This window comes from Syngnathus acus, chromosome 17 (assembly GCF_901709675.1).
Source record: "Syngnathus acus chromosome 17, fSynAcu1.2, whole genome shotgun sequence".
Classification (NCBI taxonomy): domain Eukaryota; kingdom Metazoa; phylum Chordata; class Actinopteri; order Syngnathiformes; family Syngnathidae; genus Syngnathus; species Syngnathus acus.
Window position 1 is genome coordinate 3,363,103 of NC_051102.1, and position 27,192 is coordinate 3,390,294.

The 27,192-nt window shown below is 39.2% G+C and overlaps 2 protein-coding genes across 3 annotated transcripts in view; one reads left to right on the forward strand and one right to left on the reverse strand.

Moving 5' to 3' along the window:
- Nucleotides 1-231: 231 nt before the first annotated feature.
- Nucleotides 232-10,625, reverse strand: cop1 (COP1 E3 ubiquitin ligase). Of its 2 annotated transcripts, none has more exons than XM_037276365.1 (20): nucleotides 9,915-10,625; nucleotides 8,802-8,861; nucleotides 8,565-8,662; nucleotides 7,855-7,916; nucleotides 7,632-7,751; nucleotides 7,259-7,327; nucleotides 7,080-7,139; nucleotides 6,887-6,963; nucleotides 6,406-6,469; nucleotides 6,199-6,307; nucleotides 5,553-5,688; nucleotides 4,327-4,470; nucleotides 4,136-4,244; nucleotides 3,961-4,042; nucleotides 3,679-3,795; nucleotides 3,293-3,410; nucleotides 2,878-3,002; nucleotides 2,565-2,725; nucleotides 2,403-2,447; nucleotides 232-1,470 (listed from the first exon to the last, which is right to left on the reverse strand). In XM_037276365.1, exons 1-20 carry the CDS (start codon nucleotides 10,280-10,282, stop codon nucleotides 1,453-1,455), a joined length of 2,142 nt encoding a protein of 713 aa, XP_037132260.1. In that variant the 5' UTR covers nucleotides 10,283-10,625; the 3' UTR covers nucleotides 232-1,452. The 2 variants fall into 2 exon arrangements, with proteins under 2 accessions (XP_037132260.1, XP_037132259.1); XM_037276364.1 differs by having other exon boundaries at nucleotides 6,199-6,337.
- A 3,235-nt stretch (nucleotides 10,626-13,860) lies between these two features.
- pappa2 (pappalysin 2) overlaps nucleotides 13,861-27,192 on the forward strand; it is a 32,002-nt gene continuing 18,670 nt past the window's right edge. The window contains exons 1-12 of the mRNA XM_037277142.1: nucleotides 13,861-15,415; nucleotides 18,209-18,441; nucleotides 18,638-18,859; nucleotides 19,182-19,780; nucleotides 22,449-22,597; nucleotides 23,558-23,697; nucleotides 23,948-24,101; nucleotides 24,255-24,447; nucleotides 24,531-24,664; nucleotides 25,165-25,347; nucleotides 25,656-25,959; nucleotides 26,903-27,031. Coding sequence (XP_037133037.1) covers nucleotides 14,602-15,415; nucleotides 18,209-18,441; nucleotides 18,638-18,859; nucleotides 19,182-19,780; nucleotides 22,449-22,597; nucleotides 23,558-23,697; nucleotides 23,948-24,101; nucleotides 24,255-24,447; nucleotides 24,531-24,664; nucleotides 25,165-25,347; nucleotides 25,656-25,959; nucleotides 26,903-27,031 — 3,254 coding nt within the window. The 5' untranslated portion in view covers nucleotides 13,861-14,601. The remainder of the gene's footprint in view (nucleotides 15,416-18,208; nucleotides 18,442-18,637; nucleotides 18,860-19,181; nucleotides 19,781-22,448; nucleotides 22,598-23,557; nucleotides 23,698-23,947; nucleotides 24,102-24,254; nucleotides 24,448-24,530; nucleotides 24,665-25,164; nucleotides 25,348-25,655; nucleotides 25,960-26,902; nucleotides 27,032-27,192) is intronic.

Consider the following 27,192-nt stretch of genomic DNA (forward strand, 5'->3'; position numbering starts at 1 on the left):
TTTCCTCATACTACTTGTGCGTCCTGTTATGTCAACCTTTGTTCTGTAATATGGGGCCTGATCTCTTACAGTATTTAAACTCGGATTCCTCAGTGTGAAGTTGTCAGTGTGTCGAGCTTTCTTCCAGGTTGACAAATTATGTTTGAGTTTAGGAATATGAAAGAATTAAATATGAATGTACCGTATTTCCTAGATGCTTGACATTTTTGTTAAACCAAATGAATAAAATCCGAAAGTAAACACAAATTTATTATTCAATGTGATAAGCTAAGAGGTAAACATGGACCTTCCTTTCAGACACACAAAACAATATTTCAATATTTCCACAGAATAGAAATTACAATTGAACAATAGTTTGTCTATCCCACAGCACATAAATCTGCCATGACAATTAAAATTAAATTATGGCTTCACTTAATGGAACGCTTAATTGTCACGTGCAATAATCTTGCATTCATGAAAGCTCCGAGGATATGTGGAAAAAACTGAACATTTTGAGCATTAACATTTAAAAAAAAGAAGACATCACACATGGAACCCATTATCAATTATAACTCCCTCAAACAGGCTCAGTCAAGAGAACACTGGGAAATACTGAAGATGAGGGGTTTTTTTCATGACCAGGTGAAACAAAATGGTTTAGAAATAATTTATTCAGTTATACAAATAGAAATCAGCTCTTCTTCCATTCATCACAAAATAGGTAGGCCTTAGTGGTTTTTTTCAAATCCTCCTGATTATCGGTTAAGCTTAAACAGTTTGCCTGATTTGGAACTGGGCTCTGTTGTTTTCATCTGTAGTATTTCCACTGCTACTTTTAATATGGCATATTTGAGCCATGCCTTTGGTTACATACGTGAGACATACATAAATGAAGGGATTTCTCAACCTTACCATGATCTATTAGTATCAAACAATTTAAATGTCTCAGTTTGACAATTGACAATATGTTTGACAGAATTTTATTTTATTCTGAATTATTACAACTGGTTTCTTCCATCCTGGAAAACAAATTCCACATAAGTCCGACAAACATTCAGGGCTGGGTTGAGATTTGAAGTAGAATGTAAAAACAAACTTGTGTGGTAAATAGTCCTGTACATTTAGTCTTCAAGGGGTTGAAAGCATTTGACTGGACGTGAACCAAAGATCAACAGATGAATTAAAAAAAAAATCTAAAAAGTATGGATCTGAGGAGAAAAAAAACATGGAGATGCTTTACTGTACCTGTACCACTGTAACAAAAATCAAACAAAAAAATCCCCTCTATAAAATGACAGCATGGCATACAGATGTCCGAGTATAAAGATGCTGACAAAAAATCCCAAAGCTCCTTAAACATCCGTTCTCCTTGGGGGTCGGGCACTCTGAGTTCAGTAGGCAGCTTGGCCTCTTCCATCTATCAAACACGCGGCTCAAGGTATGGTCTTCATCATTTGAGGATCAGGGTCTTCAGACAAGCTCAAGTACCTGTGCAAGGGGAAAAGATACTTTACGTCACGAGTGTTGGGGGTAACGCTTTACTTGGTTACAATGTAAAATAATGAGTTACTCATTTTATTTTCTCTATTATTACAGTCACTGAGGGAATCGGGCATCATAGTATGTATTTCAAAAAAATCTCACTTTAGAACACATTTAATACTTACACACAGGAAATAGCATGTTTGAGAAATTGTCATACCATTCGCACACTGTAAAAAATGGCGAGTGAAATAACCGATTTTTTACAGACCAATCATGTTTTCATGAAATAAAATGCAAAACACATTCCAAATATAAGCAGGAACAAACCTCAGTTATAAGCACTGTTTAGAATGGCAACGAATTAGAGTCATTGTGGTTTTTAGATAATATTTGAATGAATGGGCCATCAATCACAGTAGACAAAATGGAGATCACAGGAAACCCTTGCAACAGATCGCCTTCAAATTTTAATTGAAAATCCCTGCATGAGAGTGTTTTCAGAGTGACTACAAAGAAATAAAGCTGATAACGTTCTTTAATGTTGTCTTTCAATGAGACATTAATTTATTTTCCAGGCAGTCATATTCATCATTGCAGTTGCTGATGATTAGTGTGGCAAGAAATGATTGCCTTTGAGCTGGCGGTTATTCAAACATTTTTTCCAGATTTCTCCATCTTGTGCTTTTTCAATAAAGATGAAATATATTAAGTTTAAAAATCGTGTAAGTGTACTATTGTGTATCTTATAAATTAGGCTACATTGTCTTCATACCTCAAAAGAGAGCGTGCGTACAAACATTAATTGGTACGGACCATAATTAAACATTTGAAAGCACAACTAATAAGCCTGGACTGAAGAAAAAATAAATTGTGGACAGTGATGTATCTTTGCATACGACAAGAAAGGTAAAAGATCATCGAAAATGTACACAAACCTTGATTGTTCCTTGACTGTTTGCAGCAATCAACACATTTGACTCCTGAAAAAGAAAATACTATTTTAAAAACAAAACTACAGAATGCCCCAGGAGCAGGGGTACTCAACCACCGAGCCTGCCACCAAAGCAAAGTGATGATTGCAAATAACAAAAACTCACGCTGTCGGGTAAAGTCCTCCAACAGACAGCACTGACAAACTCATTGATGTCATCTTCCTTCTTCTCTTTATCCAGCACACTTTTCACCGTGTCAAACTTGAATGTTAAAAGTGTCTTGGAAAGTCCTTTGTAGTACAGGTACAAGGAATTGTTCTCACTGCCTGCACACAAAAACATAGACATGGTTTTATATTGAGGCAGTGTCCCTGCTTGGCTGGACCAATCAAGGAAATGCAGGTACTAGTATATACTGAAGGCGGTATGGCCAATTTTCTTTGTGCACTGTATTACAAAATAGAACCATAATATTTACCACAGGCAATATAGTCTCCATTAGAAGCCAGGCCAACAAAGTTCTTATCATTGATGTGACCCTTGAAGGAGCGCAGGCAATGAGCTTTGTTGACATTCCACAGCTTCAACTGACTGTCTGTTGACCTGAAATGTGATTCAAACAATGAAGGAGCTTTTCAGTGGCAAGTTTATAGCTATAATTACATTTCATTGCTGAGAAACATTGTCAAAACAAGTTCAGACAGCAAGAGTACATTAAAACCTATTTCCACAAGAATAAGCAGAGGGCTGGTACATTGAACAACAAGAAACCCATTACAATTTAACCATTACTTAAACATATATTACTTTCTTCCCTGTACTTATCAACAAAACAGATTGATAAAAAAAAAACAAAAAAAAACTCTAGCTACACACAGACAAAGTAGACTTACGCAGACACGATCTCATCTCCATTGACAAACTTAGCGTAGGAGACAGCTTTTCGGTGGCCTTTGAACACCATGAGTGGCTGCTTAATGTTGCGGAGGTCATAGTAATGGACACAGTGATCTGCAAGAAAATACAAAATGAATATGGGTGAACACTATTCAGACAGTTGGTGCCTGTTAGAAATCTTAAATAACTGACAACTGTTCATTTGAGTTCATGTCAAAGATAGGCTGCTCAATGCTCCAAATGCAACAAAAATCTTTGACGAACTTTCATTCATTCATTCAAATTATTATACTGCAACCAGTACAGTTTATCATGCTCGTAGACAATAGTAGGCAGTTGCACAGAGATAAAACTTTAATCCCAGCGATTACAACAAGATTACCTGCACAGCCAAAGGCCAGATGATACCGGGATGTTGGACTGAATTTAACACAGCAGACATTGGCCTTGGTTTCAATGCAGGCCACAGAGTTGTCCAGATTAGTTGACCACAACTTCACTGACAATCAAAAGTAGACAAAACAGGCATCAATCATCCACAAAAGTCAGTTGTAACAAGCATTTTTACAGGGAGAATAAAGGCAATGACATTTTGATTGAGGTGCTGGAAAATAAAATCACAAATCAATCTGGTGTTGAATAAAAAATATTATCCTTCAGTTACCTTTAGCGTCATCAGAGCCAGATGCCAACAACTTTGGGTCCATCAGATTAAAGTCAACAGTCCAGCACCGTTTCTCATGCTCCTGTGAATAAAACAACGGGACATCTTAAAACATGACAATAAGGAAAATATCTGAGGTCAGCAATATTCCACTATAAAACCCAAATCTAAGTACCTGGTACACTTTGGACCTGTGGCCAGTAAAGCCATCCCATAATATGACTGTGCCCTCATAGTCGCTGCTGGCCAGGAGGTTCTTATGATAGCTGCTCCAGCTGATACAGCTACAATGAACAAAATTGGGATTATGTTTGTTGCAATATTGACCCACATCCTTAAATGATTCACTTTTGGGGGGATTTTCACCTGATTTTAGAATTACATGTCATTTCATTGACAGGGTAGTGGATGTCTACTGCATCTTGGATCACAGTACCGTACTCAAACACCTTGATCTTCTTGGTCACACCAGCGATAGCAAAGTAGTCACAATCACGGTCAAACTCAATGCTGAAACACACACGTCAATCAATTTCAGAATGTTATTAACACATTCCTCTATGACTCAAAGCAGTTGGAATTTATAACACCCAATCTTAATTCTAAACCTAAAGCTATAGCAATAAGAAATAATGTGGCAATTTAACAAGTGAAGGCAAATAAAGCAAACAAATAAAGGCTTCAGCTAAAGGTTGACATAACACAAGCATTACAAGCACAAACACTACTTTCCCCCGTTCAAAACCAAGAAATTCTCATTATCATACACAACATCTTTATTGCAGAACTTTTCCTATCTGCAGTACACAAGAAAAAATCCCCAACTACATGGCTTCATACTAGCAGACGATTATGCCATAAATAAAAAAAATGCCACTAAACCCAAAATAAAAAGCAGAAGCTATTTAGAATTAATTGTTCTTCTTCAATCTGTCTGTGGCTGTTTAATCACCACGAACAGTAATGTTGCCCAGCTGTTGTGGCTCTTCCATTTCCCTTGTGGAGTGCAGTGTGCAAGACAGGTGGCCATCAATGCAGGCTCGTCAATAGATGGCGCTAGGGCACCACTCCACCACATTACTTTACTTGAAGACCAAAATTTGAATGATAGATGAAGAAAGGTGAATGATAAAATAAAACGTTTGAAATGTATGTTTATTTTTAGGTGAATAATGTGAGTATTATACATTTAGTGATGAGTAAAGTTGCATTGACTCTTAGATTTAGTATGCACAGTAGCTCCTCTACTATGCAAATATCCTGTAGGGACCGAATGGGGGTCAAATGCTCCCATTGGTTACAATGAGTTGCACTTCATGTGGCGTTTTATCTGAGAATATTATGAAATCTGTAAAATGTCATTATTTATACTATTGTGTGGGGTCAGATAAAAAGATAAAAAAATAATTCAAGAGTAACAAAAAACCTTGAGTACCCAGCCTAAGTTGCTGTTAAATAATTCAGTAAAAAAGCCATTTTCTGCGGGTCGAACCACTGCAAGCACAAGATTTGCACTCCCAAGAGTTAATAAACCACTATAGTGTACTTACAAAGTTCTATGATTTCTGACAAAGATATCTCACGTGTCATACCTGGAGACAATACTTGACCCATTATAGAGGTCACTGGCGTAGGAGAGCGTGGCTAGGGGTCGCACAGAATTGTAGCGTGTGAACTTAGAGAGACACTCCATAAAGTCATCCAGCTGGTTCAAGTTCCTCCCTTCATCTGGAAAATAAACAGAAAAAAAACAAGCATAGAAGCATGTGTTTTGTGTATATTTTATGATGGGGGGGAGAATGTCTAGTAGTGTACGTATGAAGTGATAGTAATGATTCACTGAGATTTCTGACGCACACAGCAATGACGGTGATGTGACATCATCTTTAGTAAATGTTGCCATGAAATGATGTCTTCTGGGAACAAATGTCTTATTTCTCCAAACATTTGCCCCCTCCCACCTTGCTCTTCTCTCTTTAATGGTGTCTCTGGTGGGAGGTGCGAATATGTAAACAGAAGAGCTCGGACAGCGGAAGTTGCAAATACAGAAATGAAATGAGTCCTAAATGGTATGTGCCCTGTACCAGTCTCAGGTGTACACTTCCCACTCGCCCAAAGTCAGCTAGAACAGAAATGCACTTGACGTTGTGAGTAGAAGATCAACTAAAGCTGTTGTCAGTTCAGCAATGGCACTTCAATTGAGTTATTAGAAAGCAAAATAGTGACAGTGAGCTTTACCTGAGATGCGTGACATTTTGAAGTAACACTGCTCAAGATCTTCAAAATGAGCAGTCAACCTTTTCCTCCTTGATGCTAGTGTGCTATTATACCATGTCTGCTTTTTGCCCTGTATTTTACAAAGACTTTGGTCAGATCCCAAGGCATGGAAAATAACAGACAGGTTGATACAAAATTGTACGTAAATAGAAATATCATCTTGCTTACCTGGGTTGTTACACCAAATTCTGGTGGCTGGTTATAGTTTGGTGGCTCCATTATGCTACTGCAGCTATTAGAGGAGAGACAGGCAGATATTTTCAAAGAAATTCTATAAACATAATGTGCAGTTTTAAGATTCAATTTCAATGGCAAATTATTTTTTAACACCACTTAATTTTACTGAATAAACATTAAACATGTCAAAATGTTACTTGGAAAAACTGACTATCGCTAATACGGGTTCTCCAATGATAACAATGTGAATCAGGAATGAATTATTTCTATTTCCATTATTTCCCACCAGCACGTTTTCAAATCTCTGACATCATCACAAGGTTGCGCAGTGTCCTAGAATTGTTTGACCTTCACTGGGTCATCTTGAGCTCCTTTTGGCATAGATCAACCAGTATGTCGTGAATAAAGTTGTATTTTACAAAAAAAAAAAAAAAAAGCTGATGCAAGATGATTTGATGGGGTCAAGCAGTACCTGGCTGAGGGTGAGGGGGCCTCGACATTGGGCACTGTACACTCTGCCTCTACTGGAGAGTACAGTCCGCTCATTTCCTGGAAAGAAACATAAATAAAATAAGATGTTTGGCTGACTCGAGGGTGATGTGAGAATCATGAGCACTGCTCCTGTTTTTATTTTTTTTTACGTTTAGTTTAATAAATCATCCTACCTCAACACGCTTTACGTCCTCTTCAAGGAAGTTTATTTCTTTCTGTAGTTGCTCTAGTTGCTGTTAAAAACAACCACAGAGATAAATTAAATTAAATCATGACATCATTTTAGAAGAGTATTTTTGAAAAATTCTTTGCTACTTATAGACACGGTATATAAGTTGACAAGCAATAGTACCTCTCTCTTGTTTCTCCTGGCTTCATTAAGGAACTCCATGAGAATTTGTCTCTGAGCTGCTTGGGATTCCTAGTTGACAAACAAATTGTAAATTACCCGAAGACATACATACATTTGTCCTGAATGTCACTAAACACCATGAAGAAATGCAAAATCTTCCTCACTAACGGATACAACTAAGAAAAGGATGACAATTAAGTAACACCATAAGACTTTGTTTTGGCAGCTGTAATACAGTCGATACCCTAGAGAGCATTTATTTACTATCAGGATGGTTAGTTGTGTGCATATGACTTATATGAAGACGATCGAAAACTTCCAAACACAACAACGACTTAGGTGATAAAAATACTTGTTGAGCATGCTGGCTTACCGCCTCCAGCTGCTTCTTCTTCTGAACCAATAGCTCCAACATTAGATTGACATTTGCCAGGTCCAGGTTCTCTTGGTCCGGACTCAACACATCCTGGAAAACATGCCACCTGGATCCATTCTAGGGGTCAAAGAGACTGATCAGTAAGATGTAACTGGCTTGCCCCCCTTTTGTCAGCCTGGATGTCATACAACTGGGACAGTTGCGGATGCATTTTACTTACTTGATCTAGTTTAAGTCTCTTTTCCTCTGATCTTTGCTTCTGTTTCAGGATTAGTTCATTCACTGGTGGCAGTAAAGGAGAACGAAAAGCGTAAGTAAATGATAGAAAACAGAGAAACACCCTAAACCAGTGGAACAGCTTCACAAACTACTGTCACAATTTTGTCACTTATTAATTTCATTACCATGGTGGCCCAGAGAAATGAAAATGAAGCACATTGTGCTTCCTTTGCATTTTCTTCCTTACAAGCTCACATGTTTACAAGCACATTTTTCCAGGTAAAGTTTTAATTAAAACCTTACACTTGGCATGGGGCTGTGTTTTAACCTAAAGTATAAAATTAATGCACTTGAGGTCGTAGGAATTGTGGAGCGAAAACTGGTCTCTCAAAGATAGACCCGTCCATCACACACAAAGAGCATCAAAAAGCGAGTATGAAAGACAAACAGTGATATCATCACGCAGACTCATTCAAAGCACCAAGAATCCTACCAATTAATCGACAATTATATCTGACAATCGATTAATCGTTTGATGCTTTTTTAAATTTGAAATTGCTCAAACAATTGTTTCAACAATTCAAATGGGAAAAACAGTTTAAAAATGTCATCAATCTACTAGCAGGACAGATTTCTTTGACCTTAGATATTCCACTACACAACAAGCATAATACATTGACTCAATCTAAATTACTATTAGTCACCACCTACCAAGAAAGTTTGGGTAAAGTTGATCCACATTATCAACAATGTAGTTGCATTTGGGACACCTGTTGCTATCCTCCAGACTCTGGCGGATGCATTTGAAGCTGCAAACAGTTGAGAGTTAAGTTTTTTTTGTTGTTGTTTTTTTAATTCATTTTGGCAGAGAAAATACACAAACGCACACACGCCCATCCAAATCAGTCACAATCTCCATAATCTTAGAAGTGGCTCAAATTCACTTACCAAAAACTGTGCCCACACTTGGTCATGTGTGCCTCTTCGATCATTTCAAAGCAAATGGGGCTAGAAGAAGTAAGCACAAAACTGTTATGTGCATGCTGACTCTATAGACCCCTTTCCGTCCAACATCATCAAAAACTGTGCGCGCATAATTGGAGCATAGTTAAAATTTCTTTAATCCGAATTAATAACTTAAGCTTTTGATTCGTTAACTTTACTTAAGCCGTTTTTTCCTGGGCATCCACTGCCGCAACTTCAAAGTAGCCTGCAGTAAGTTTCTCCACTGAATAAAAAGGAACATCGGGCCACTTTCCAACATCTTCCAGTGTTACAAGTGTGTAGTGTTTGGGCAGAAGGCGGGGTACACCCTAAATGTTGTATTCAAATGTTACATTTAAGTCTACCAGCTTGAGCTGCATATATACCTATTGTCATTTGTTGGTTTAGGTCAAATTAGGGTGTGTTAGAATGTTATATGTTTATATTTCTCATCCAACAACAATCAAACTCATTGAACTTATCATATTGGTGTTTCTAACTGGAATGAACACAATCCAAAATGAAAAAGTAATGCGCCTTTTGTATGTATGGAATAGAAATACAAATATTTGCATAAAAATAAGTGGAGTACTTCACTTAAGAACAAATATCCCAAGTTTTCGACTAAAGTAAGGTAACTATGGCTTTCTACTTTGTTACTTGATACCTGTGCTTTACATTTAGTCGACTTTATAACGTGTGTCCATTAGGCTAGATTACCCCGCTGTCCTTTCTGCACTAACTGTGAGCGCGCATCCGGATTAGTCATCGTTGTTTACAAACATGGAAAAGGGTCTGTACAATTACGTCGACCTAAGCATCCATTTCATTAGGCACACATTGTTAATTCACAAAACCAGACAAAAATCTCACCTACAAAGATGATAATTGTTGAATTGACAGAAGTACATATTACAATGCTTGCTGTCTAACCAGAATATTACAAACCAAATTACTGTGATTTATGTTAAAGTATTCACGCTGATCTTGTCACATTTTAGTCAAAGTTGAGGTTGCACATCTGACACTTGCGCACGAACGCTAACTAACCAATGAGTCAAATTGTCAGATACTCACCAGACAAAATCGTTGCTTTTGTCCTCATAGGAGTTCAACAGGCCGTTGCAGAGAGGTGCCTGGTGGAGGGACCTCTTCCTGCTGCTAGAGGACGCGGAAGGTCTAATCAGAGAAGCGAACCCACCTCGGCTTGATGACACGGCGACCAAACTTGGCACCGACATGCCACTGTCACCTGCTGTTGCCAGTGTCCGAGAGGACACACTAGTAACTGAGCTGTTTCCATTGCTTGTGACAGAGTTGCTTCCACCACTTGGGTTCACGGTTCCTCCAGTACCACTGCTGCTACTACTACTAGTGCTGCTACTTGTGCTGGGCCCAGAACTCGCACCTCCAGCGATTTGCGGGGAGCGCCTATTTGACATCATGCAAATCCCACTCAAAACCCCCCAGAATCCGCTGTGGCACTGTTCAAATCATCCGGACGCTACTGTTTGGCTACTTGTGCAGACTGTCCACCTAGCTGCTTAGTTTATATGCTAACATCCTGGTAATGGTGGTACGTCATCGAGCGTATTTAGATTAACTTGTTGGTGTTTGTCTCGCTTGTCTCGTTATTGGTGACGTACTTAAAAACCTCTATCGTAGCAAAGAAAATACTTGAGAATTGTAAGAGAAAAACAACAACCTTCTGCGCCGTGCATACGATTAGCCGGCTAGCCACTTTAGGTACAGGGAGAGTACAAGCTCAAGTTTCCTCGATTGCTCGTGTATGCAATGTTCGCCTGGCTTTCCACATACGACCCTCTAGTGGATAGGAGTAGAATTGCATCATTAGTTATCCATAGAGCAACACACCTCCCCAAAATATCAGATTAGGGGAATATTAAATACATTAACAAGATATTTCCCAAAGTTCTGTTGCATTGTAAAAAAAGTTAATTATTAACCTCATTTAAATAACAGAATTGGAAAAAAATGTTGCTGTATTGCAAGTAAATAGTAAAAGAAAAAGTAAAAGAAAAAGAAATTAACAATGGCAACATAGTGTGTTAAAAAAACGAGTGGTATATCCTTTAAGTCCATTACAGAAATAACATTTCCTCCTGTATCTTTTTCTTTCAAATTGCATTTCCTTAACATAACAAACAAGGCAGTAGGTCACATCCGCAAAATGTAGGCAGTGACTTCGCCAAGAAAAGCCCTGTCTTGTCAATCAAACATCCGCCTGGACGCAGCTTAGCAAATACAACGCAAGCAGCAATAACTTATTCATACTAACAGTTTATCCATCCAGCTACTTATTTTTCCATTTTTTACCTCCATGTGGCCGGTGTATGGGGTCCACGCAACATAGACTTTCCCATGTTTCTGTTTGTGGAAGAAATTCACATGTACCATTATGGGGCACAGACAGGATTTAAAATAAAGTTTTCAGCAAAGAGGAAAATGACTGGATACATCAAGGAATGAATTGCCTGAGAGGTTGCTCTACTTACATGTTTACTATGTGACTCAAAACTATGGAAAGTGTGCGATACATATTTGTCTCGGATTTTACCATCAATGGTTTCTGCCACTGACTCAACATACACAGAAAAATATAGTTGAATTAATATAATGTATCATATAGTAATATGTTAACTTACACATTTATATGTCATCTCCCCCCATAAGTTTGGCTTAGTTTGCTTCCCTCTGTTTTTTTTGTACCAGTGGTGGTGAAAAGCTTGCCTTCTTTATGTCTCTGCTTTTCTTCTTGCCCTGCCTAGAGTTTCTCTTTTAGGGCCCACTTCCTTGTAATAAGGAGGTTGTGTGTGTGATTAGAGGAAATACGTTGGTCGGTCAGAGGTGGCTAACAAGAGATACTAAGTTTGTGATTAAAGGAAGTAATGAATAGAGTGACGTTTGTGTGTGCCTACCAAAAGAAGTGAGAAGACAAGTGTGGGCCCTGGGGTCATCGTGGTCAATACGGACAAGCTCAGATGAAGGCTAATCTTAGGAGGTCCCATTACAGTGGGGGGTGAGGCCCTGGTGAAGCAGACTATTCAGACCCTCTTACACATACTGTGCACTCTTTTATCACTCTCTTCCTCTTCTGTATCTTGCCCATCATCCTCTTTTTTTCCAGTTTTTTTTTTTTACTCTAAATCCTACCCCTTCCTTTTCTTTTACCTTCAACATAGTTGCAGTTGGGTTTCAAAGGGAACTTCTACGGTAGAAAAAGAATGTTGAGCTGGCAGATCTCTCAGACAGGCAAACTGGGATTGTGGAATTCCTATCTCCCAATCTGTTGTTTTTTTTTTCTTCCCCCTTTGGGGGCCTCTGAAATAGCTTGCTGCAATCCCACCCCCTTGCCCCAATCTTCATCTCTGGCTAAGGTGGTAGTATTTGCAAATTGAGCCTGACAAAAAAAATGTTGGATATGAGGTGTGTAACAGCATCAGCTGTCTGTTCTGCAAAATCTCTCATGAAGTTGCATGGTGTAAATAACACAAACCTGTATTTTAATGCGTGGGAGGTGATTCACTGTTTGTTTCATATATAGCATCAAGATTGGCAGCACTCAAGTTTTTTATACATTATTTTGTGGGTGAAAACTTTTATTTTTCTGGAAACATCTCAAGTAGGTCCACCTGTCTTTTCAGTTACACACAAGTCAGCAATTTTCTTTTTCCATTTGTAAGGTATATGTCAACGTAATACTGTACATTTAATCACTTTTCAAAGTATATCCAGGTAATTGTATATGTGAGTTATTTTAACTACATTAAACTCATCTGTATTTAAATAATATATTTCAGGCTATAGTTACTGAAAGTCATTTTTAAAATATTCATTTACACAATTGAAACATTGGAGAATGTGCCATGTGCAAAAAAAAAAACATAGGAAGGAATTTTCAGGGAAATTCTTCTTCACCTGATGCTCCTCTGTGTTTTTCAGTCCCAGGAGCACAGGAGTTTGGTAACATATTTGTTTTATAAAAAAAACTATCTTCATGTGCTGGACAGATGTTTTGCCTGTCTACTGAGGAGAGCCAGAGAATGAACGAGAAGGAGAGATCATTAAAGGAATAGGGGGGAGGCAGTTGGTGAGGTAAAGGAAGAGAGAGAGGCGGGGGGGGGGGGGGGGGTGGAGAGAGTGGTAACAAAGGAAAGCTCAAACACCGTTATGTTTCAGGAGGAGCACACACATGCACGCACAGCCTGCAGTTCTCGTGAATACAATTACATCATGCATATTTTGAAATTCACCAAGTAGCTACAATGACGAATCCCCAATTCAGTAGCAATGCAATTTGAACACATTTTCTACTACATTGCGTCGGCCACATAGTACAATTGCCTTGGTCACATTCTTGGAAAACAGGGAAAAACAAAATTTTTTAAAACACACTTTAGTATTATTTTATTGTGTCTTTTTCCTTCTATTTACTTATATGTACAAATTGGCAATGTTGGAAAAATAAGAACATTTAACAGCATTTAATTAAACAAAACAGCAGGCTATTTTGCAGATGTAATAAGAAACGTAGGCTTCTGCAATAATATAATCGTATAACTGAATAATCTTTGAATCGTCAAGTGCCGAATGCTCGGACAGACATAAAATCTTGTTGGTGAAGGGGAACTAACCTAAGTTGTAAAGGAGCAATGCATTACATTGAACTGAGATACAAACAAATGCACTGTGACGAAATAATCAAGGACAATAGCATGGACATGTCATTAAACTAAACTTAAAGCTCTATTACAAGTAACCGATATGTGTGACTGTATTATTGATGTGCGACACGGATAATTCATACATCATTAACTTTACTGGCAGTTGCCTCAGGCATCGGGGGGATACATGGGATTGTGGCGGAGAGAGTGGTGGAGGATTTCCCCTTTAAAACAAAATTATGAGGCATAGGTAGGACAGCCTCTTCCACCACACTTTCCCCACTGGTGATGTAAGGCCAGACTGGGGCTCCTGGGAGGGGGGGATCAGAGAGAGCAGAGAGAGAGAGGAGAGAGAGAAGAGAGGGAGGGAGAGAGATCCTAAATTGCATGGAACGTGGAGAGAAGCAGCCCTCTATGAAGTGCTAACAGACGTACACCACAACCAAGAGGAGAAGACACATGGAACAGGATGGGGCTTTATTGGACTAATACTTGTGTCCCCGTTCATTGATGATCGCTGAGCTCTGCTCTGACACCTTGCATCATCTTGCATTTGGAAAAGCAGATTTATTACTCTGATTCACCTTGCAGTCACATTTTGGACCTTGGACACACTACATCACAATGGTCAGGTAAAACATGACATTTTGTGGCTGAATCAAAAATTGTCAATTTGGGAACCACACACACATTAGTGTTTAATTAAGTTGGAAATTTTCTCGTGCTCTATTGACACCTGAAAAAAAGTAAGGAATCTTTCTGAAAATCAAGAGAAATGTTGCCCCTGGAAAGTAACCACGAATGGAAAGGGGGCAAAACAATGCACTGAAACTGAGGTTTTTCGCAGAAGTAATAATCATATTTTTTGTGAATTTGTGATAAACTAACCCAGACAACCAAAATATAAATGGTAGAAATAAATTATTATAATTAGTTACCTTTCCTAACAACTGAAATCTTCAATTTCCTCTAAAGCACCTTTTTTCCTTTGTGGAAATTAAGCAATAATAATTGCAACAACAAGGATTTGTGCATCACCTTTATTTTTACTCAAATATTCCATTCAAAGTTCCAAAAATATGCTGTCCATCAATCTCCTCGCTCTGCTCCTCGTCCTTACTACCAACACATGGCTGCTAAACTCCAACCCACTGAACCGGTACAAACGTGGCTTGGCGCAGCGTGCAGACGAGGAGTTCTCCCGCCTCGCCGGTGAACCTTGCGCTGTCTCCGGCTCCCGGAGAGCCCTGCAGCAGCCGCGATCCTTCTCCCCGGCTCAACACCGCCATTCAGTGGCCAGTCCGAGGACCAACCGGCGACAGCTCCATACTGCCACAAGCGCTCCTGTTGGTTGCGAAGGAAGGTGCAGGTTTGACACCCCGGTGGAGAAGGGAACTCGGGGTGCTTCACAACTGAGAAAGGAGCCTGATACTTTGCCTGGATATTTTCACCAAAATAGAGACACTCAGCCTTGGATCTTATCACAACAAGATGAAAGTCAAAGTCAACCATCACGGGGCTCCAGGTTTGAACGCAGCACCCACGAGGGAAACTCGAGCTCCCCTGGAAGTTCAGCTTCTCCAAAGCTACCGGTTCCTCAGAAAATCCAACAAGATGACAGCATTAGAGCTTCCAGTGGTCTGGAGGATGGGAACGAGGACTTCACCGGAGATGTTGATCCTTCCACACGCCAGTCTGTCAGCAGCACGTCTTCATGGGTCAAACCCGTGCCAACGGTGCCCCCCTCTTGGATGACGACCCTGTACTTCACCGGGCGCCAGGAGCAGCTGAGATTGAAGCCCTCTGCAGGGATAGAGCTCCCCAGGGAGAAGTTTAGCTTGGAGCTATGGCTGAATCCAGAAGGTGGGCAGAGCAACCCTGCAGTCATTGCAGGTGGGTCACAGCTGATCATACAATTTTGCTAACTTTCTCATACACTGAATTTATTTGAATTTGCTGCATTTGATCAAAACACGTGGCCCCGTTTTTCCGCTCTCTCTCATATTTGTGTGTTGTATTTTAAGCCACTTTAAGAACCTGTGGTGTGGTCAGACTGGCAAACATTTTACAAGTAGAAAAAATAAGTTATTCTCTTTTTTGTTTGGAATGACTTGTAAATATTGTACACAACATTGTACACAACAGGTTGCTTTTCTGTTTCAATGCAGTAACATTGCAAGCTTCACATATTTAAGTTTAAATAATGAACATATTTGTTTATTTATTATTTTATTTTTAACATATGTACTACTGTTTTTTCTGATAAGATAGGGTAGGAAATATTACTGTCAACACACCCCTCATAAAGGAGCTCAGAAATTTTTTGGGAGCCAATCCTGCCTGATTATCGGAGTGTGTGTACGCCGCTTTGGCCTACTTCCAGCACATTTTCAAAACTCACAGTAAACAAATATTTTGAGCTCAAACCAAAAACAACGTTCCTGTGGTAACCAGTGACGCATCGACCGCAGACACATCCAATGAAAATATGCAAGGAAAACATGGCAAAAGATGTGATTTGCTGAAAGGCTGTGGTGAACAGATAAAAAAAAAAAAAAAACGTTTCTGGAGAAGCCACAACCTGTTGCGGTCACAGCAGGTGGCTTCAGGGTAATCGTGTGTGTTCATATGGGTATAAATATTTGTGTTTTCAAAGTTAGAGCCCTTTTCCACTTTAAAGTGACTAAAAGGCCAGATATGGAATGCAATTTACAGCACTACAACCAACATTGTGCAACACAGTGACCTCATGTTTTCCCAATCTGTTAAAATACTGCAAACCAATCAGTCGTAACTAAATTCTTGAGAAAGTTGCGTGACCAACAATAAACAAGAATCAATTGGAAACGGTATTTTATATTTACTTAGGTTGTTTGTTGGAGTCTATAATTTGCCTGGTGATCCAAAACATAAAATTAAATCTAAATGTGTGAATTTCTAGTTCATTTTCATAGCACTGTGTATGTACGTGGATTTAGGTTTTTCTTTAATCCTGCAGAATTCCACTGTGTGCAAGCAACCTGTTTTTCTCATTCAATGATGAATACCACTGTCAACTGCTCATTTGAAAGCGTAACACGTACATCACACAAATTAAGGGGAATAAAAGCACGTGGGTGCACCTCCTGAGCAGTCTTGATAGCGAGTTAGACCTCAAACTGTTATGTCTGCTCAAATTTACTCTGATCAAAGATCCAACACTGTTTCTCCTTCATTGCCTTTATTTGTGGCCAGAAGGAATCTGAAGAAAAAAAAAAAAAGAAGAAAATGAGTAGACAGCAAGGTGAAGCACTGGTTAGCACGCCCACCTCATAGGAGGTGCGTGTTCGATTCCACCCTCGGCCCTCCCTGTGTGGAGTTTTGATGTTCTCCCCGTGCCCGCGTGGGTTTTCTCCAGGCACTCCGGTTTCCTCACAGATCCAAAAACATGCTTAGTAGGCCGGTTGAGCACTCTAAATTGCCCCTAGGTGTGAGTGCGAGTGCGAATGGTTGTTTGTCTCTGTGTGCCCTGCGATTGGCTGGCAACCGGTTCAGGGTGTTCCCCGCCTACTGCCGATAACTGCTAAGATAGTCCAGCACGCCTGCAATGGATGGATGGAATAAAAGCTGAATCTCCACATAGGATAAGTGGTTTAAAAATTGAATGGATAGATGTATGGATGGACAGATTGATGGATGTTTATAGTAAGCCTTTTTTTATTTGTATCGTTTGGAATTTTAATTGCGTCAAGGAAAATGTATGGCTTTCAAAGCACTGTGTTTGTACTTGAAGTGATCATTCATTTAACTCATCTTCTTAAATACGTTTATGTATTATCTTTTTTCCACAGTTACCCAATTTACACACATCCACAGACAGGGTTGTGAAGAGAAAAGGGGTTCCCTGACCTTTTGTTGTCCCACGGTTTGACATCTGTGCAACAGATGTAGTCATGTGTCTGTCTGCTGCAAGAGCAGACCAAAACATCCAGGCCTTTCTTTGGCAGTCTGAAATGTCTCTGTTCTCATTACTTTTCTGTTCTGTTCCTGTGGTTCTGTATATTCTCTCTAGCCGTTCTGTCAAAGTATTCTCTGTGTCTGAATGACTGGAAATACTTGAAATGTCTTTAATTTCATTACATTTCTTTAAGGCCTGCAGCACACAAACCAAGGCAGTCGAATGTGACTAATGCGTGTTGGGCAGTGTGCGGAATTCTGTAGCCACTTTTCATATGTGTCAGACTGCCAGTCATGAGTTTTGCTTCAAATCAATATATGAATCACAGATTAAAATCTTCACAGTGACACACACGCTGAATCAAAAAGTCCATGCCAGATCCAACTGGCCGGCAACATGTTCTTATCAATACAATGTCCTGTATATCTGTATATAGTTTAATCTAAAGGTATTAGAGAGGACCTTATTTAGAATTTATTTTGTCTCAAATTTCTCCCCACATACCGTGGATGGACTGTTAATAGGTCACCTTAAAATATATATATTCTCTCTGTTGGACCAGAACCAATCGTGAATAATGACAAGATTGGTCAGTTAACTTGTCAATCAATCTGTTTTTCGTGTTTTATCTCCTTGTTTATATCCATGCTTGCTCACGTCACTGCGTCAAGTACTCCGCATGCGTATACTATTTCCCACAACAAAAATGAGTTTCATTATACAGTCCTTTTTTTGCCTCTGTGTTGTAGGTGTCTATGACAACTGTTCCCATTCACTGAGTGAGAAGGGCTGGTCAGTAGGAATTCGCACCATGGATTCTGCAGGCACCAAAGATGCACGGTTTTACTTCACGCTTCGCACAGACAGAGCCTTGAAAGCTACCACTGTTGTTAACCACCAGCAGTACAGAGCCAATGTTTGGACTCACCTGATTGTGACTTACAATAGCCACAACATGACCTTGTATGTTGACGGGGCCAAGGTATGTAGTATATGCACTTTTAGCACATTTTGCATGCATTTTGCATGCATTTTGTCTTCATTATTTAAGTACCATGTAACACGTCTTCATCTTAATACTGTATATATTGTGGTCAAATTACAAAATTGATTTTAGAATTAAAAAACTATGGATTCAATTGTTTGTCTTATCTTCTTGGCTATAATTTTCCTCTCAGGTGGGAGAAAGCAATCTCCAGTTGGGAAATCTCTATAGCCCCTTCATGAAGTCCTGCAGAACCTTCATCCTGGGCAGTAACCAACCAGAGCAGGGACAAGGCTTTAGAGGCCAAGTAGGAGGCATAGTCTTGTGGGACTATGCCCTAACTCATGAGGACCTGCAGATGCGACCTCTCCCAAAGATGGAGCCTCTTGTGGCTCTGTGGGCTGACTTTACAAATGTAGTTATCTTGGATTTTGTCTCTCATCACTTGGGCCATATCAACACGTACACAGAAAGATTTCAAGGTTTCAAAAAATATCTGGCTATTAAGAGAAATTTAGCTCATCAGAGGCCTACAAAAGAAGGCATCAACTACTCATTTTGTCAACTTCGCTGCTCGCTGTATCGTGTTTAAAACCAAGGCTTGTCTACCAGTATGAGTTAGTGAAAGAAATTGTGTACGTGTCGACATTGCCAAGTGTCTCATTTGATATTCACACTAAAGTAGACTGCTGCAATTTGTTGCAGTATCATTTATTATCTTTACTTCCTGTTTTAAGGTGGAACAGATGTGGACTCCTTACAAAGTTGGATTTCATCCAGCTGTCATCACCACTCCAGTCCCCGATTTAGAGCTTGTCTCCTCTTTTTTGCCACCACCCTGCGGGCTTACACCTTGTGACAACACTGACATAATTTCTGGCTACAACAATTACTGGTCGCTCCGTTCACCCAAACACGTCCGCTACAGGATTATTAACCTCTCCAATGATGATGGCGGAAACCCAACTGTGGTACAAGCACAGATTCACCTCCAACACCAGGCTTTGATTGATGCCTTTCGCCCTTACAATATCACCCTAGAGTTGACTGTACACACAGTTCAAAACAGTAGCCTCCGGCAGCGTTTTATTCTTAGCAACTGTCGAATTGGGAAAATTGGAAACCGCCATTGTGATCCAGAATGTGACCACCCAAAGACAGGCCATGATGGAGGGGACTGCCTCAGGCTAGGGCCCTGCTACAATTGGAAGAGACAGGATGGAGTTTGTAACATGGAATGTAACAGTATACACTATGACTATGATGATGGAGACTGCTGTGACCCAGAAGTGACAGATGTTCTCAAGACCTGTTTTGATCCAGAGTCACCCAATAGGTGAGTTAACAAATGTTATACATTTCAGTATGTATGACCTTTGTGATGCTAAGCGGTTTGGATAATGGATGGCTGGATGTTTGGTGCATGGAAGATAGGTACTGCATACTTTGAGTTGTCAATATCACATTTTGGAAAGAAAGCTAATCAGCAGTTCTGGTGGAGCACTGCCTATCCAATACAGCCAAGTTGCCACAACTTCAGTAGGGATTAACCAGCAAAGGTGTAAAATCCAGCTCGGTCCAGAAAGTAAAAACCATGCCACAGTTTGGCTTTGGCTACAAGTACTTGTAATCAACCAGCAGGTAAAAGAGAAAGCTCCCAAGGTTATGCTAAATCTTGTTTTGTTTGTTAATTATATATTGTGTTCGGAGTTGTAACACAAAGGGCAAAAATAAATAACATCCAATTTTTTGTGTTCTTTTTGGTTTGTGGCTGCTTTTTACAAGAAAAACAAACTTTGTGTTTATTCCACTCTATTTCTGTTGTCACATGGGTGCGAAGATCCTTGTTGACCAGTCACGGAACTTATAACTTATCATACTTAGTTCTAAAGTAGATATTTGATGCCACAACATTCCTTTAGGTGTCTCGTAAAACCTTCTTCAATGGGTCACAAAAAAACCGAGTGATTCTTAGATTCAACCGAATTAGATAAAAACAACATATTTGCACTAAAACAGGCTTTAATTGTAGGCATTTTCTTGTCCTAACATGATTGAAGTTGCTTTTTATCTCATTTGGTGCTGAGTTGCAATTTAGAAAAGATATTATGAAGTTGAAGACTATAAATTCTCAAGTAGTTAGGAAAATAATGTTACACATGCAATGTTTATTCCCCCCCCCCCCCCCAAAGTAGAACAGCTGGAGACCTGGTGGTATAGACACACATAAATTTGAATGATTAGTTTTTATGACCAAATGTTTCCCTCTGGAGGACTTAGGAACGTTAAATTCATAGGAGTGGAATAAAATTATATAGCTACTACTGTGGTAGATCTAGTGTTGCGTAACAGGTTCTGATCCTTTAGCTGCAACTCTTTAAAAGTTCCATGATTTACACGGATGGCACGGATATTTACAAATGAAAAACATTCCCTGTGCATCACCACTACAGGATTATAGTGGTGGTCTATTAGTCATACTTTGTACCCCACTTGTGAAAAATTGGATTATTTATTATCGAGTCAGTATTTCCGGTTAGAAAATCCTTCCCTTTCACCATAAACATGAACATTTTAATATGCTGGGGATACATAAAAATGAGTCGTTAAAATGCGGTCCATTTGACTGTCAGAACTGAATGTTTCTGGAAAATGTATGGTCTTCACTAGTCTGACTTAAGTGCAGCCAGAGTTGTTTCGGCTCTCACTCAGGTGTGAGAACTGAAGCAACTCTTAGCTGTCTCTTTCTAATGACTGGCGGCGGATCTTTTGCCCACAAACTGTACATAAGTAAATTCAGACAATTACAAAAAAAAACATACATTTGAGAATACAGTTGTGAGACCAAGAAAAAACTTTTTTTTTTCCAGGAATAAAGTTGAAATATGAAAAAAGAACATTATCAGGTCAAAAGTCAGAATACAGTGATCCTTCGCTACTTTGCGTTTCACTTTTCGCGAATACGCTACTTCGCGGGTTTATATGTGACGGGAGAACGATGTTTAAATACAGACAAACTCAGAAATCTTACAGGAATAATAATAATAACAATAATACTGATTTTACTGGAAAAGATACGTCATAATTCCTTGAGGATTAGGTCACAATATTACAAGGACAAAATGTTTTTCGGAAAATAAAGTTGTCATGTGACAAAATGATGTACTTTTACCAGACAAAGTCAAAGTATTACAATTATTATGTACGTAAAAGTGAAAAATAACCTGTACCTAAATAAGTTTAAAAACAAACAGCTCTTAAAGATGAAATTCAAATATATTGTAGTATTTGAAAGTTAAATACAACTGATCTGTATGATGCATTGATTCTTTTGTGTACCACTAGAGGGAGCCCACCTACCGCTGGTGCTACTACTATCAAAGTTTGACAATCACTCTAAGGGAAACCTTAACTCCGATGTAGGCTTTGACAAAAATTATTGACACCCCTGCCATATATGATAACATGAAAAAAAATATCTTGGCCCTTCAACTGTGTGTGTGTGTTAAGGGTTTTGATATGTTCAGAGGCAGCGTGTAGATTTTCTTTTTATCTTTTAATGACATCTAGTGGTGAAGTAATAGAATACAATGACCTACATTTGAAGCGAGTGTATTTTGAAGCACGCACACTACGGTGCCAAACTTTACAACCCTCCCACTAATTTCTTCAACATTCTGTCATCATTAATCAGCATTATCTGTGATCGGGTGATTTGTCTCCTTCGGGTATCCATAGCAGAAAGATGGCAGCGAAACATGAGAAATTGTGAGGCATGACCCATGTAATATAATTATTTGACCTCCAATTTTGTAAAAGAAAAAAAAAAAGATAGAACATGCATATTAGTATAGAAATTAAAAGAAAACTTTTACACTCTCCCTTCAAGTATGAATGATTCTCTTTCCTGAGCCCCTTTCTTATAATCCTTAGTTGATACATAAAAATAAATTCTCATGTTTGAATGTTTCGAATCAGTATGTCTTTCTTTCACCTTTTCACAGGGCTTATATGAGTGTGAAAGAGCTTAAAGAGGAGCTTCACCTGAGTGGCAGCGAGACCCTTAATGTTTTCTTTGCCAGCAACTCTGTACGAGAAGAGCTGGCAGGAGCTGCAACTTGGCCATGGGCAAAGGAAGCACTTACGCAACAAGGTAATTAAATAATATTACTTCCACCAAATAACTGTTTTGTCACCATGTTAGTTATGTTACTATGCACACTGAACAAAAAAATAGAAACACATATAAACACAACACTTGTTTTTGCTCCTATTTCTCGTGAGCGATAGTCAAATATCTAAAACTTTTCATTCTGTCTAAATTTCTGTTGTGCTGGGCTACCTAACAATTTTCAGTCTCAAATTAAAAACTGAGTCTTAAGAAGTTTTTTTTTTTTTTTTTTTTTAGAGTTTTAGACTCCTGTCATCTTTGACGGTTTAGGTCAGTCTTTTCCAAGCTTGGCCTTAAGACAATTACGTGTTTGACATTATCGTAAGTCTTTCCAGTCTTCGTGGTGACTTGAAACAACCAACAACCAATAGATGAGCTCTAACAATAACGTAAACAAAAACGTTGCCAACAATCACAAGAGCGGCATAAAGGGAGGGGAAACACCGGTGAAAATGTGACTCCTCCGTGAAAATCGAAAGAGGAGCAGAGACAGAGTGAAGATTCACCGCTTAAAATGACAAAAACTATGAATGAAAGAACAAGATTTAAAACGTGAAATGTGCATAGTTCTTGCCCTCTAATTTTTTCCTTCAGTTTCTGCATTTGGCATCTTCTGTTATGGTGTATGCTTTGTATTGTCCAAATGAGATGGAGAGAACAAGATGGTAAAGATTTCCTGGCATATTGCCTCTTTCCTCTCCCAATCATTAAACCACTTTCCACTGAAAAGGGCAAACCAACCCAACAACAAAATGCAGAAATGCCAGTGTGAGCGGCGTACAGTTGCCACCCATTCCCACTATGCAGCTGTTCTTAATATATTTATTACCTTTCCTCTTGTTTATGCCACCACTATTCACTAACATATATCACAACTAACACTAAATCAAGGAACATCGAAGTATTGTTTTTGCCTTAAGAATATTTGGCTCTGTTCCTCAGGTGGAATGGTCTTGAATCCATCCTACTTTGGCACACGTGGACACCACAACACTATGATCCATGAAATGGGCCACATATTTGGACTGTACCATGTCTTCAAGGGAGTGAGCGAACGAGACTCCTGTGATGACCCGTGTCAGGTAAAACTGCTACAAGCTTTTCATTTACAGGAAATTAAACTGAATTTTCTTTTTCTCAGAAAAAAATATTGTTGAATATTACAAAGATGCCTTTAGCAAATTGTGATTTTATATAGCTACTGACGTTTTTCAATATTATAAAATAATATGACAGAAATTGGCTTGTCATCTGCTGTCTGTGTAATGTAGAAAAAGCAAGCTGGATAGAGTTTTTAATTTTTTATGTTTATTTGTTTTGTCCTGTGTGTAGGAAACCACCCCATCCATGGAAACCGGAGATCTGTGTGCTGACACTGCGCCAACACCCAAATCCAAAGCTTGCCATGATCCCGGACCTGTTAATGATACATGTGGCATCACCACATATCAGGACACCCCTTATAGTAATTATATGAGTTACACTGGTGAGTAAATTTGGAAAAATAAGTAAGCGTGATGAAAAAATATACATTCTGAATGTTTAGCATACCAAGTGATAGATGAAGTTGAAGAGGGTTGGAATTCAAACACAATGACCACTTGATAAAATGTCCTTTATTTTTTTTCCCCTTTAATAGATGACAACTGCACCAATCATTTTACTCCCAATCAAGTAGCCAGGATGCACTGTTATCTTGACTTGGTCTATCAGAACTGGTTGACAGAACGTCGACCTGCTGCCGTACCTCTCCCAGCAATGGTGACTGACCAGAGTCAAGATTCAGTCTCAATTTTTTGGGTTGCACCATTAACTGGGCTACTCTATGACAGGTACTGTTGTACTGTTGTATTACAAATTGCTCAATTACTGACAAAAGCAAAAATATCCATCATGTGTTTTTCTCTTGTCCTAGCTCCCCCTCCCATGTGGCTGCCATCAACTGTGGGGAGTGTGATAAAAATGGTGTTTTCCACCAATATGCCTATGAGGCAGCTTCAACTCGCATCTGTGACACGTCTGGCTACTGGGCACCTGATGAGGCTATTGGTCAGTCAAAACATTCATATTGGCTTACTTACATCACAGGTGTCAAACTCAAGGCCCGGGGGGCCAGATACGGCCCACCACATCATTTTATGTGGCCCGCAAAGACAAATTGTGCATCAAATTAGTGTATAATATTATTTAAAGTGAAGACAATTTGCAATTGTCTTCACTTTAAATAATCTCTGATTTTTTAAATATTTGACCAGTTTTAACTCGCCTGATTTGAAAACGAGTTATTTGTCAGTTTGTTTTGTAGCTTTTACTGTATATAATATGAGGTGCTCATACATTTGGGTTGACAGTCATAATGGCTCTCCGAAACAAGCTATGACTACAATGCGGCCTGCGAAAAAAATGAGTTTGACACCCCTGATTTACATAGTCTGGCCCGCATGTTGTATGCTACATACATGAATAAACTGATTGTCTGTGATATTATGTCAAAAGTGACAAGATAGATTAATAATGGTCCAATTTTGTGTTGTGTTTTTGAACTCCAGGCCCACCTGATGTTGAGCAGTCATGTGAGCCGAGTCTCCAAGCATGGAGTCCTGAACTTAGCCTTTACGATAGTAACGTGACATCACCTTGTCCTGAAACGGAGGGCTGTACCCTTACACTAAAATTTCGCTACCCCATTGTTCCACACACTCTTACCCTCTGGATAACATATGTCTCAGCAAGTAAGTCTCACTTTATAATTTGTAGTACAGTGACACGCTACATCAACACTAACCTTTGGACACATCTAACATTCATCAAATTATATGCTATTAAACCCGTGGGGAGGTTGTATAAGGTTTTGTTTTTCTACTGACTGCCTCAGTGGAAATCCATGAATGTATGTATGGTTGGATGACTTTCTCATGGGAGGATAGTATTTGGATCTTCACAGCATTTATATATGATTCTGTCGTCATATATCACCACAACTGATGTTGAAATGAAACTAATAGGCATTCATCCACTCCATTCATTTACCACTTCTCAGATAATCCTGCTATTGCGGACATAGAGCTGATAACAGACACTGGTAAAACTATGAACCTTGGACCACAGCACGTCTTCTGTGACATGCTCTTCACCCTGCGCCTCGATACCAACAATGTTGCCATCAGTGCCATAAAGCTCTGCACCTTTGATGAGAAGATGGAGATTGATGCCGCAATGTTGTCTTCTGGCCCCGGTAGTCATCTCTGCTCTGGCTGTCAACCTTTGCTGTATCGGATTCACCGGCAGCCAGCCTTCACCAGCAAATTGCCATTACCTCAGACCCAGCAGACGTTCACGGACAGGTAACCTTTAAGTGATTATTGACATGTCTGTGCACAAATGTGTGTATTTTCCCGTTTTCCAGTAGAGTCATGTGTGCCTCATCTCCCAAGTAAATTAAAGATGTTTTTTTTTTTAATCGGAACATATCGCATCTATCTCACAACAAACATTTAAGTAAAAAATGCACTCAAATGAACTGGTGGGAGTTGAGTTATGAGGAGCTGAAGGTCAGCTTGGTCTTGATGTGTGGAAGGTGGAGTCTTTTAGAATAGTGATCTTGGCAGGGACATAGGAAGGAGCAAAATGGGATTAATTACAGGCCATAACCTGAAAAGGGAATTAGGGAATGTACTAGATCGTAAAATATAAGAATCTAGAAAAGAGATCAAGAATTAAGTGGTGCAAGAGGATTTGGAGTGGGATGAGAAGTATGAGAAATATACAGCAAAGGTAATGCAACGTAAGAGCCAGCATATTTTTTGAAACAGAACCAATTGTGGAATCAGAGGCCATAAACACAAGTAACTGCTTGGATTTGGTCTGGCAGTTCAAAACCGGACTGTTTCTTCCTGGGTGGTTTTGCCCAAAACAACACAGACTTTTGTACAAAACAACCCAAATATTTTTTTTTTTTTTTTTTTGCAAAACACCTCAAAGTTGGATTGAATTGACAGTTTTGAGGGTGTATACAGGCATAGGCGTGAACATGCAAAGGCCCAAAATAAAATTCAAACTCAAAACCTCTGACTGCGAGTCCGACTCGCTAACAATGTTTCACCGAGCTGCCATATCTCGATATCACAGTTGAATATTAAGTTAGAATGTATTTAGAATGGAATAAGGATTCATTCCAAGACCAGTATAATCCCAACAAACCCTACACAGAATAAAGCTGTTGTGTAGCTAGACCTGTAACTTCATGAAGCCATACATCTAAACTCAAGTAAATGTTCTTCTCTCCAGAACTGTAAAAAGGGGAGAAAGGTATGAGTACACGATTCAAGTGGAGATTGGAGGTCTTCTCAGCAATTCCTCCCCATCTCTTTTTTACACTCATGGGCAGCCCTACTGCGGCGATGGTGTCATTCAAGGGTATGCACGTTTTATTAATAAATACTAAGTGGATATGTACGGTAATTTCCGGACTATAAACCGTTACTTTTTGCACAAGCTTTGAACCTTGCGGATTATAGTCCAGTGCGGTTGATCTATGGACTTTTCATGATTTTTATGATATTTTAAGAGGATTTATT